The sequence below is a fragment of the Halichoerus grypus genome, chromosome 12 (genome assembly GCF_964656455.1).
Source record: "Halichoerus grypus chromosome 12, mHalGry1.hap1.1, whole genome shotgun sequence".
NCBI classification, from domain to species: Eukaryota; Metazoa; Chordata; class Mammalia; order Carnivora; family Phocidae; genus Halichoerus; species Halichoerus grypus.
Window position 1 is genome coordinate 95,382,094 of NC_135723.1, and position 12,462 is coordinate 95,394,555.

At 39.2% G+C, this 12,462-nt stretch overlaps 2 protein-coding genes across 2 annotated transcripts in view; both read left to right on the plus strand.

Annotated features, from left to right (window-relative positions):
• LOC118532568 (olfactory receptor 2A2-like) overlaps positions 1 to 12,462 on the plus strand; it is a 220,561-nt gene that overhangs the window by 60,216 nt on the left and 147,883 nt on the right.
• On the plus strand, positions 8,423 to 9,972 carry LOC118532571 (olfactory receptor-like protein OLF3). Its single transcript, XM_036087246.2, has one exon. It carries the CDS (start codon positions 8,487 to 8,489, stop codon positions 9,396 to 9,398), a length of 912 nt encoding a protein of 303 aa, XP_035943139.2. The 5' UTR covers positions 8,423 to 8,486; the 3' UTR covers positions 9,399 to 9,972.

The window sequence follows — 12,462 nt, forward strand, 5'->3', positions numbered from 1 at the left end:
CTAACCCTACACCTAAAGGAGCTGGAGAAAGAACAGCAAATAAAGCCCAAACCCAGCAGGAGAAGAGAAATAATAAAGATCAGAGCAGAAATCAATGAAATAGAAACCAAAAGAACAGTAGAACAGGTCAACGAAACTAGGAGCTGGTTCTTTGAAAGAATTAACAAGATTGATAAACCCCTGGCCAGACTTATCAAAAAGAAAAGAGAAATGACCCAAATCAACAAAATCATGAATGAAAGAGGAGAGATCACAACCAACACCAAAGAAATACAAACAATTATAAGTACATATTATGAGCAACTCTATGCCAGCAAATTAGACAATCTGGAAGAAATGGATGCATTCCTAGAGATGTATCAACTACCAAAACTGAACCAGGAAGAAATAGAAAACCTGAACAGACCTATAACCACTAAGGAAATTGAAGCAGTCATCAAAAATGTCCCAACAAACAAAAGCCCAGGGCCAGATGGCTTCCCAGGGGAATTCTACCAAACATTTCAAGAAGAATTAATACCTTTTCTTCTGAAACTATTCCAAAAAATAGAAATGGAAGGAAAACTTCCAAACTCGTTTTATGAGGCCACTTATACCTTGATCCCAAAACCAGACAAAGACCCCATCAAAAAGGAAAATTACAGATCAATATCCTTGATGAACATGGATGCAAAAATTCTCACCAAAATACTAGCCAATAGGATCCAACAGTACATTAAAAGGATTATCCACCACGACCAAGTGGGATTTATCCCTGGGCTGCAAGGTTGATTCAACATCCTCAAATCAATCAATGTGATACAATACATTAATAAAAGAAAGAACAAGAACCATATGATCCTCTCAATAGATGCAGAAAAAGCATTACAAAGTACAGCATCCTTTCTTGATCAAAACTCTTCAGAGTATAGGGATAGAGGGTATATACCTCAATATCATAAAAGCCATCTATGAAAAACCCACAGCGAATATCATTCTCAATGGGGAAAAACTGAGAGCTTTCCCCCTAAGGTCAGGAACACGGCAGGGATGTCCACTATTACCACTGCTATTCAACATAGTATTAGAAGTCCTAGCCACAGCAATCAGACGACAAAAAGAAATAAAAGGCATCTGAATTGGCAAAGAAGTCAAACTCTCACTCTTTGCAGATGATATGATACTTTATGTGGAGAATCCAAAAGACTCCACCCCAAAACTGCTAGAACTCATACAGGAATTCAGTCAAGTGGCAGGATATAAAATCAATGCACAGAAATCAGTGGCATTCCTATACACCAACAACAAGACAGAAGAAAGAGAAATTAAGGAGTCGATCCCATTTACAATCGCACCCAAAACCATAAGATACCTAGGAATAAGTCTAACCAAAGAGGCAAAGAATCTGTACTCAGAAAACTATAAAATACTCATGAGAGAAATTGAGGAAGACACAAAGAAATGGAAAAACGTTCCATGCTCATGGATTGGAAGAACAAATATTGTGAAGATGTCAATGCTACCTAGAGCAATCTACACATTCCATGCAATCCCTATCAAAATACCATAACATTTTTCAAAGAAATGGAACAAATAATCCTAAAATTTGTATGGAACCAGAAAAGATCCCGAATAGCCAGAGGAATGTTGAAAAAGAAAAGCAAAGCTGGCGGCATCACAATTCTGGACTTCAAGCTCTATTACAAAGCTGTAATCATTAAGACAGTATGGTACTGGCACAAAAACAGACACATATTTCAATGGAACAGAATAGAGAGCCCAGAAATGGACCCTCAACTCTATGGTCAACTAATCTTTGACAAAGCAGGAAAGAATGTCCAATGGAAAAAAGACACTCTCTTCAACAAATGGTGTTGGGAAAATTGGACAGCCACATGCAGAAGAATGAAATTGGACCATTTCCTTACACCACACACAAAAATAGACTCAAAATGGTTGAAAGACCTCAGTGTGAGACAGGAGTCCATCCAAATCCTAAAGGAGAACACAGGCAGCAACCTCTTTGACCTCAGCTGCAGCAACTTCTTCCTAGAAACATCGCCAAAGGCAAGGGAAGCAAGGGCAAAAATGAACTATTGGGACTTCATCAAGATAAAAAGCTTTTGTACAGCAAAGGAAACAGTCAACAAAACCAAATGACAACTGACAGAATGGGAGAAGATATTTGCAAATGACATATCAGATAAAGGGCTAGTATCCAAAATCTATAAAGAACTTATCAAACTCAACACCCAAAGAACAAATAATCCAATCAAGAAATGGGCAGAAGACATGAACAGACATTTCTGCAAAGAAGACATCTAAATGGCCAGCAGACACATGAAAAACTGCTCAACATCACTCAGCATCAGGGAAATCCAAATCAAAACCACAATGAGATACCACCTCACACCAGTCAGAATGGCTAAAATTAACAAGTCAGGGAACGACAGATGTTGGTGAGGATGCAGAGAAAGGGGAACCCTCCTACACTGTTGGTGGGAATGCAAGCTGTGCAGCCACTCTGGAAAACAGTATGGAGGTTCCTCAAAAAGTTGAAAATAGAGCTACCGTATGACCCAGCAATTGCACTACTGGGTATTTACCCTAAAGATACAAATGTAGTGATCCGAAGGGGCATGTGCACCCCAATGTTTATAGCAGCAATGTCCACAATAGCCAAACTATGGAAAGAGCCTAGATGTCCATCAACAGATGAATGGATAAAGAAGATGTGGTATATATATATAATGGAATATTATGCAGCCATCAAAAAATGAAATGTTGCCATTTGCAACAACATGGATGGATCTAGAGGGTATTATGCTAATGAAATAAGTCAATCAGAGAAAGACACATATCATATGATCTCACTGATGAGGAATTCTTAATCTCAGGAAACAAAATGAGGGTTGTTGGAGTGGTGGGGGGTGGGAGGGATGGGGTAGCTGGGTGATAGACATTGGGGAGGGTATGTGCTATGGTGAGTGCTGTGAATTGTGTAAGACTGTTGAATCATAGACCTGTACCTGTGAAACAAATAATACATTATATGTTAATAAAAAAAAAAAAAGAAGAAGAAGATAGCAAGAAGGGAAAATGAAGGGGGAGAAATCAGAGGGAGAGACGAACCATGAGAGACTATGGACTCTGAGAAACAAACTGAGGGTTCTAGAGGGGAGGGGTTGGGGAGATGGGTTAGCCTGGTGATGGGTATTAAAGAGGGCACGTACTGAATGGAGCACTGGGAGTTATACGCAAACAATGAATCATGGAACACTATATCAAAAACTAATGTAATGTATGGTGATTAATATAACATAATAAAATAAAAAATAAAAATAAAAGATTTTATTTTTAAGTAATTTTGACACCCAACATGGGGCTTGAACCCACAACCCTAAGATCAAGAGCCACATGCTCTACTGACTGAGCCAGCCAGGTGCCCCTCCCCAATTTTTAGATTTTTTAGATTAAATCCCAATTAAAATTTATTTTTTTTTAGATTAAATCCCAATTTATTTTTATTTTTTTAGATTTATTTTTAGATTAAATCCCAATTAAAATTTCAGCAAATTTTTTTCCTGAAATTTTTCAAGATAGTTTTAGAATCAGATTGAAAATTCAAATGGCCAAGAATAGCCACGCCCTGCCCCCCAAAAGAAAGAAAAAGTAGAATCAAGTTGGAGGATTTACACTATGATAAAAACAGGCTTTATTATAAAGCTACAGTAATTAAGGCAATGTAATATTTTTATAACAACAGACAAATAGACCAATGGGTCAGAAAAAAGAGTCTAGAAATCAACCTACACACATAAATCAAAAATTGATTTATGGCAACACAGGAGAACAGTGAGGAAAGAATGGTCTCTCGATAAAATTGGATATCCACATAGAAAAACAATAAATTTGGGCTTCTATCTTATAAAATACCCAGACATAAATTCCAGATATATTGTTGTTTTCAATGTGAAAAGTAAAGTATTAAAGCTCTGAAAGATTACATTGAAGAATAACTTTGTGATTTGGGAGAGACAAAGATTTCTCAAGACACAGAAAAGCAACAACTATATGAAAAACAATACATAGAACTACATTAAAATTAAGGGCATCCCTTCATCAGAGGCACCATTATGAGAATGAAAGAGCCACAATGTGGGAGAAAATATTTGTGATCCATATAAACAACAGGCTCATATTAAAAATACACAAAGAACTAAAATCAATAAGAAAAAGAGAGATAACCCAAGAGAAAAACAGGCAAGAAACTGAACACACACCTCAGAAAATGTAATCTTCAATGACCAATAAGTATTTAAAAATATGCACAACCTCATCAGTCATCAGAGAAATGTGGGATATAATCCCCATGAGATACTACTATATGCCCATCGGAATGGCTACAGTGACAAAGACTGATAATCCGAGGATAAAGTCTAGAGCAAAAGAAGTCCTCATACAAACGTAGTTTGTGGGGATATAATTGGTACAACTGTTTTGACAAACTGACAATATTAGCTGAAGACAGACCTGCACATGATGTGATGCAGCTATTCCACTCTAGGTAACAGAAATGGATATATATGACAAAAGGTTGAGTGTGACTGTGTGTGTGAGTGTGTATGTGTGTGTGTGTGAGAGAGAGAGGAAGAGGCAAGGCAAGTTGAGGAGAGGAGAGGATGTTCACAGTAGTATTGTTTTCAATGGCCACAAACTAGAAACAACTTAAATGTCTATCAATAAAATTAATATGTAATTTGAGATACTCAAAGTGGCTCATGAATTTGTCATATTTATAGAATATGAGGGCAGACATCTAGGTACAAAAATAGTTAAATAATTTGATTGTGCCCAATTAAAAGCCTTCCGATAGTGAGACAAAATGGAGAAGTCTCACCAAATAGCTGTATCAGTTGTGAAGAGAATATCTGACCATAGCTCACTTCAGAATCATGTTACAGGGGATGCTGTTTGAAGGGCCACCAGGTGATCCCTGAGTAATTGGGCACTTTGGGTCAAATGGTCTCAGTCTTGAGTACATGGACAGAAAGTCATGGGCAAGTTGTAGTTTCTCAAAGAGAAACTTCAGTAAAGGCAGGGGAATGTCTCCAAGGGAAACTGGGGCTTTGGTTTCTCTTCTCATGTTTCTGGGTCAGGAAAAACTAAATTCTGATTAGTAAATTCTTTTAAAAAATAGGTAAGAGTTTCAGGTGAGGAAATCACTATTCAGAGAAGTAACAGAAGCCTAATAAGCACAGCATAATTGGCCTGTAGAGATTGTCTCTCTGAGGGAAAAGAAAGTTACTTCTTCCAAATCCCCCATCTTGCCCATCTCTGCTCTTCCTGGGGCAGTGATGACGTCCTGTCCCAGAGGTAAGACAGTCATGCTCAGAGGTGTTCCCCTGGGTTCTTAGGACCAGCATCAGGAAGCCAGGGTATCCTTCACACACAACGTCTTCCTTGGCTCATGTGGCAATTGGATTGAATCTGGCTACTGGAGAAATAAATGTCCCATTTTGGCAATTGGTTTAAAGAAAACATATATATTTTAATTTTATTAAGTTTTTAAAAAAATTATTAAGTTTTTAATTTAAATTTCAGTATAGTTAACGTTCACTATTATGTTAAAAGAAAACATATTTGGGGTAGCCAAACTGGGGAGAAAGTTCTTTCCGGTACCTCTGAGAAATGCAGCACCTAGCACAGGGCTTTGGCTGCAACCGTAGGAAGCACTGGGCTTAGCTACTACAGGTCATGTCCCATCCACCACTCTGTACTCCTCAGCACCTGCCTGCTCCTGGAAATCTGCACCAGCGGACAGGTTTGTGTTGACCAACATTCTTAAATGATGATGGTCGGAAGCTGGCTTCAAACTTTCTGTTGACCTAAGCAATATAGGTATGCATAAGGAAGTGGGGATGGGCTGGAGAGAGCAACCTAGCCAATTAACTTTTGGGAAGTATCACACTTTCCAGGTGCTCCTTTTTTGAGAAGAATATTTGTAATGTGTAATTTCAGGGAGCTTGAACCACAATTCCAGGAAGAAAAGATGATGCATGCTTGCCGTTAAATAGGTTACAACACCTCCACCTTACTTTTGAATCCGCTTTAAACTTTTATTTACATATCAAATTTTCAAAACTGTTTTGAACTTTTATTTATTTTTAACCTCTTTTTTAACCTTCCTTTTCTTATTGATATTATGTACTTATTCCATCCTTGTCTCTATTTCCCTCCCTCCAGTGAATTAGGATAAACCTGAATGTATGATCCCTTTAGACAGATGGAGAAACTAGGTAATGAGAATTGAACCGGGAAATGCATGTTTATTGGCAAAGCAGTTCATTCATCCCCAGAGAGAGGCACTTTATTTTTTTTTATTTTTTTATTTTTATTTTTTTAAATATTTTATTTATTTATTTGACAGAGAGAGAGAGAGAGATAGCGAGAGCAGGAACACAAGCAGGGGGAGTGGGAGAGGGAGAAGCAGGCCTCGTGCAGAGCAGAGAGCCCGATGCGGGGCTCGATCCCAGGATGCTGGGATCATGCCCTGAGCCGAAGGCAGACGCTTAATGACTGAGCCACCCAGGCGCCCCAAGAGAGAGGCACTTTAAAAACCATGAAGATGATACAGAAACATGATATTCTAACCATGTTTCTTTTTTCTTTTTTTTTTTTTAAGATTTTATTTATTTGAGAGAGAGAGAGCTTGAGCAGGAGGGAGAGGGAGAAGCAGACTCCCTGCTGAGCAGGGAGCTTGCCACAGGGGCATCTCAGGCACCCTATTGATCTGTGGTTAGCTGCCCTTACTCTCATGAATGCCCTCAATACAAATTGGGATTTTGTAACATATTCAATGGCACTATCTGATCACAGGCAACAAGCAGATAATATCTCCTTGGGACAGCTGTGAATGAGTTTCACTTTCTCCATCCAAAGGGCAGAGTAATTAGAGGATGTGGGAAGTTGAGAGTGGACTTTATTTAGTCCATGAGTTTTTTAGAAATCACTTGTGATTTTTTTAATTTTTTTATTATGTTAATCACCATACATTACATCATTAGTTTTTGATGTAGTGTTCCATGATTCATTGTTTGCGTATAACACCCAGTGCTCCATTCAATACGTGCCCTCCTTAATACCCGTCACCAGGCTAACCCATCCCCCACCCCCTCCCCTCTAGAACCCTCAGTTTGTTTCTCAGAGTCCATAGTCTCTCATGGTTCGTCTCCCCCTCTAATTCCCCCCCCTTCACTTGTGATTTGAATTAAGGTGCAAATAAGATTACTAAGAATTCTAAAGAGAATTTCTGAATACTAGAGCCTTTGAACTTTCTGAAATACTAACACATCAGCAGGATTAGAAAGTTTAGAGATGTTATTGAGCAGACTAAGGTATCACCTTCTGCTCGGGTAAGTTATGGTAGAGGGAGCATTAACACAAGGATGGACTATGACAGTTTCCTAAGAGGGGAAAATAGTCAACTATTTCAGATGGAGATAAAAGTAAGAGGAGATCAAAGGAAAAGATAATCAACAGTCTTTTCACTGAGTTAATTCCAGTTAATGATGTTCCATCACACTATTGTCTCCAAACCATAACTCTCACTACGCAGGATACATACAGAGTCAGCAAATGTGCAGCCAGTTTTCCATTTTGTCTTAGTTAATAGGCAAGTATGTGTGGCAAGTATTTGAGCTCCTATCATTTATTAGGGAAGCCAGTTAATGCATCTTTGACTTTGATTTGTTTCTTCACAGACATACCCTGCCTATCAGTGCTATGCTGCTCTTCCAAAGGAGGATGAAAATAACATTACAGATTCTTTCCTCTTACCCTCTCACACTGATAAAAGACAAGCAGGTGAAGATTTTCAAAACAGAGGCTGATCGCCCCAGGTCTTCATTCTTTACTTCCCTGACCCTGAAATGTAATTTTGACAATTTGTTCCTACTGAAAAATCTATTTTATATTTGCTACCTTCTAACTTGCAACCTAAAATTTCTGATTTTAAAAGGATGGAAATTTAGTATTTCGTTTTCATAGAGACTCCAGAAGTAAAATAGTAAATTAAAAAAAAAAACAGTTAATACCTGTTAGGCTCCATTCAATATGGATTTTGAGGCGGGAGGAGGGAAATACTTGCATCCAACAAAGAAGTAAACAAACTCCATGCCTTGGAACGGGCCCTAAATAAGAGAAGCATGTTTTACAGTTAACCGTTTCATCTCAAATGTCTAAGCATTTTCATAAAACCTTTCCTATTTAAGGAAGGAGAAGAGTTTTCTCCTTCCTTGAATCTGAGCCATATCAATGGGTTCTATTGTGGTCCCAAACCCTGAAGGAGACATATAATCTGGGAAAGCACACAGTGCAATGTCACATGGCTGTTTGGTCGAAATGACCTCGTCAGGCCCCCTGCCACCTTAAGTATCTGGTGTTCATTGATTTATAACTTGGATTTGGTCCTCAGAGTCTCATGGGCAGAGAAAACCCAGACATGGATGAATGAGTTCATTCTGCTGGGGCTGTCCAGCTGCTGGGACACTCAGCTCTCCCTATTTGTCCTTTTCCTGGTCATGTATCTGGTGACCGTGCTGGGGAACTTCCTCATCCTCCTCCTCATCAGACTGGACAGCAGGCTACACACACCAGTGTACTTTTTCCTCAGTGTCTTGTCATTTGTGGACATCTGTTTTACCAACAGCACTGTCCCACAGATGGTTGTTCACTTCCTGTCAGCCTGGAAGCCCATCCCATTCCACAGCTGTGTGTTCCAGCGCTTCATCTCCCTGGCGATGGGCAGCTCCGAGTTCTTCCTGCTGGGAGCCATGGCTTATGACCACTCTGTGGCGGTGTGCCATCCACTGCACTACACAGTCATCATGCATGGAAGGCTGTGCCTGGGGCCGGCTGCCGGCTGCTTGGTGGCTGGTTTCATGAATTCAATGATGCAGACGATCATCATCTTTCGGCTACCTTTGTGCCATAATGTTATTAATCACTTTGCTTGTGAGATGTTGGCTGTGCTGAGGCTGACCTGTGTGGACATCTCCTTCAGCAAGGTCATGGTGGCCATCTCAGGATTTCTGGTGATCATGCTTCCCTGTGTCCTGGTTCTGTTTTCTTATGGTTGTATAGTTTCCGCCATTCTGCATATTCGCTCTGCCGAAGGACGCTGCAAAGCATTTGAGACCTGTGCCTCCCACCTCACTGTGGTTTCCATGTGCTTTGGAACAGCCATCTTCACGTACTTGGGACCCACTGCTGGTTCCTCAGCAGAGCAAGAGAAGATGGTTGCCCTGGTCTATGCTGTGGTGACCCCAATGCTGAATCCCTTAATCTACAGCTTGAGGAACAAGGAGGTAATGAGTGCTCTGAGGAGACTGTTGGGAAAACTTAGTGAAAAAAGGTAAAGATTCAAAAGATTTCTCCTTCCTTCCAATAGCCCAAATAACAATATTTCAAACAAAGAGGAAATGATTGACATGCCCTTTTCCCTGGATTAACCAATAAGGTGGATCATGGTGAACACATTTTTGAAGACCAACTTTTCACATAAGTCCAGATTTTCACTATGTATTACTGCCCCACTGTACATAAGGTAAAAAAAAAAAAAAAAAAAAAAAGCCTTCAATTATTAGGCTTGGGCCTGCTGGGTTAGCTGTCCTTCTAGAGCTCACATTCCCCCTTCTCCTTTCTTATTCCTCCTGCATTTGCCCCTAGGAAATGCAGTGTGAACAGTGAAAGTTTCAGATTGAGGACAGCCATGCTTTACATGTTGACCCACCCCTCACCAGCATTGTGGCTTTGACAGATGTGTTTAATATCTCTGACCTCCAGTTTTCTCAAATATAAGAAGTAATAATATTCAGTATGTGTGATTATTTTGAATATTATAGATAATCTATGTAAAATACTTGGTAGACTGGTGGTATAGATATTCAACTATATTTAAAAATAGTTTTTAGGACACCATTATAGGGCTAAGCATTATGCAAACTTTTCTCTATATACAATTATTAAAAATGAACCTTTTTTTTTTTTTTTTTTTTAGATTGAGAGAGTGTGTGTGTGTGAGTGGGGAGGGGCAGAGGGAGAAGGAGAGAGAATCTTAAGCAGGCTCCATGCTCAGCATGGAGCCCGACTCAGGGCTTGATCTCAGGACACTGAGATCATGGCCTGAGTGGAACTCAAGAGTCGGATACTTAACTGACTGAGTCACCCAGGCTCCTGGAAAGTGAACTTTTTTTCTCTATTCCATGGCTTTGTTAGATCCCTGTACTATGTCTGCTCTAGGGTATCATCTTACCCAGAACCACGACATCTATCTACAGATCTCTCTCTCTCTGCCAGTCTCTGATCTCTTGATATCTCAATCTCCATCTGTTATATATTTTTTGCTCCAAGACAGACGAGACCTTTCTCATAAGTTCCAAGCACGTATATCCAATTGCTTGCTTAATACCTTCACTTACATCACCTGAATTGCATTCTTTTTTTTTTTTTTTTAAGATTTTATTTATTTGACAGAGAGAGACACAGCGAGAGAGGGAACACAAGCAGGGGGAGTGGGAGAGGGAGAAGCAGGCTTCCTGCTGAGCAGGGAGCCCGATGCGGGGCTCGATCCCAGGACTCTCGGATCATGACCTGAGCTGAAGGCAGACGCTCAACGACTGAGCCACCCAGGTGCCCCCTGAATTGCATTCTTAACAATAGAATGATTGTGCTTGCTTCCTCTATCCTAAGCTACTCCTTTCCTCTTGCTCTAATACACCTTCACTATAGTAGCAAAAGGAACCCTATACACTCAGAATAATTCTTGATTCCTTTCTTTTATACCCACTCTGTCAATAGAATCCATTAGCCTTATCAACAAGATATATCTTCAATCTGGTCTCTCTGCACCTCTGCTTTTTACATTTTATTCTTCATACAACAGTGTACTTAAAACTTTTTTTAACTTTATGTTGTAAAATAAAACACAGAGGCAGAAAAGCACACTACACAAATGTGTAGCTGAGTGAACTATGATAAGACAACCCTTCTTATATAAACCATTCAAGTAAAAAAACAGAGCTGCAAGCTACTGAGGAAGTCCCTCCATGTGTCCCATCCCAAGCATGACACCTTTTCCCCCAAAGTAACTGCTATCCTGACCACTGCAGCAATCACTTTCCTGCATTACTGATGACTTTGTGACCTAAGCAAATATCCCTAGTCGCTGTAGTTTGGTTTTGCCCATTTTTCTTCAACTTGGTATGTCTTTGAAGTCTCTTTAATCTGTAATTCTGTCCAACTCTTTCTTTATCCTGCAATTTATTTGAGTGGCCCAGGTCATTTGACTTGCAGAAGGTGCCTTTGCTTAGAAAATATATCTGGTCACATCTTTATCCTGCTTAGGATAAAGTCCAGCTGCATACATGTGTGGCCCGACATGGTCCAGCTGCTTCTGCAGAGATAATTGGTAGATAATATTCCTTAGTAGATGGAGCATTATCACCTGCAGAAGGACCCTGTTATTAATTGTTAAACAATTAATTCTCTGCAGCCACTGTGGAAAACAGTATGGAAGTTCCTCAAAAAATTAAAAATAGTACTACCATATGATCCAGTAATTCTACTACTGGGCATTTACCCAAAGAATATGAAAACACTAATTTGAAAGGATATATGCACCCCTATGTTTATTGCAGCATTATTCACAATAGCCAAACGATGGAAGCAGCTCAAGTGTCCATCGATAGATGAATGGATAAAGATGTGGTGTATATATACATATACAGCCGTAAAAAAGAACGGAATCTTGCCATTTGCCACAACATGGATGGATCTAGAGGGCGTAATGCTAAGTGAAATAAGTCAGTCAGAGAAAGACAAATGCCATATGATTTCACTCATATGTGGAATTAAAGAAACAAAATGAACAAACAAAGAAAAAAGAGACAAACCAAAAAACAGACTCAACTCTAGAGAAGAAACAGATAATTACCAGAGGAGAGGTGGGTGGGGGGATGGGTGAAATAGGTGAAGAGGATTAAGAGTACACTCATCATGATGAGCACTGAGTAATGTATAGAGTTGTTGAATCACTATATTGTACACTTGGAACTAATATAACCATGTATGTTAATTATATTGCAATTAAAATTTTAAAAAATTCTCTTTTATCTCATTCTCTATTTCTTCCTTGCTGTGTGGACAACTATTCTAATATGTTAACTTTATTCATGGAGTCCTTTGTTGAACAAAAACCTTCATTTTGATATGATCTGATTCATCATATTTTTGTTCTATGATTCATGCTTATGAATTTTTCTAAAAAAATTCCTGCATCAGGGTCATAAAATATTTTCCTATTTAATCCAGTTTTCTACTTTTACCTTTCACAGTTATTTCTTTAGTTTATCTGACATTCTGTTCTGCATATGTTGTCAAATATGGATCTGGTGGGTGTTCTTCCATGTTATGGTCCATTTA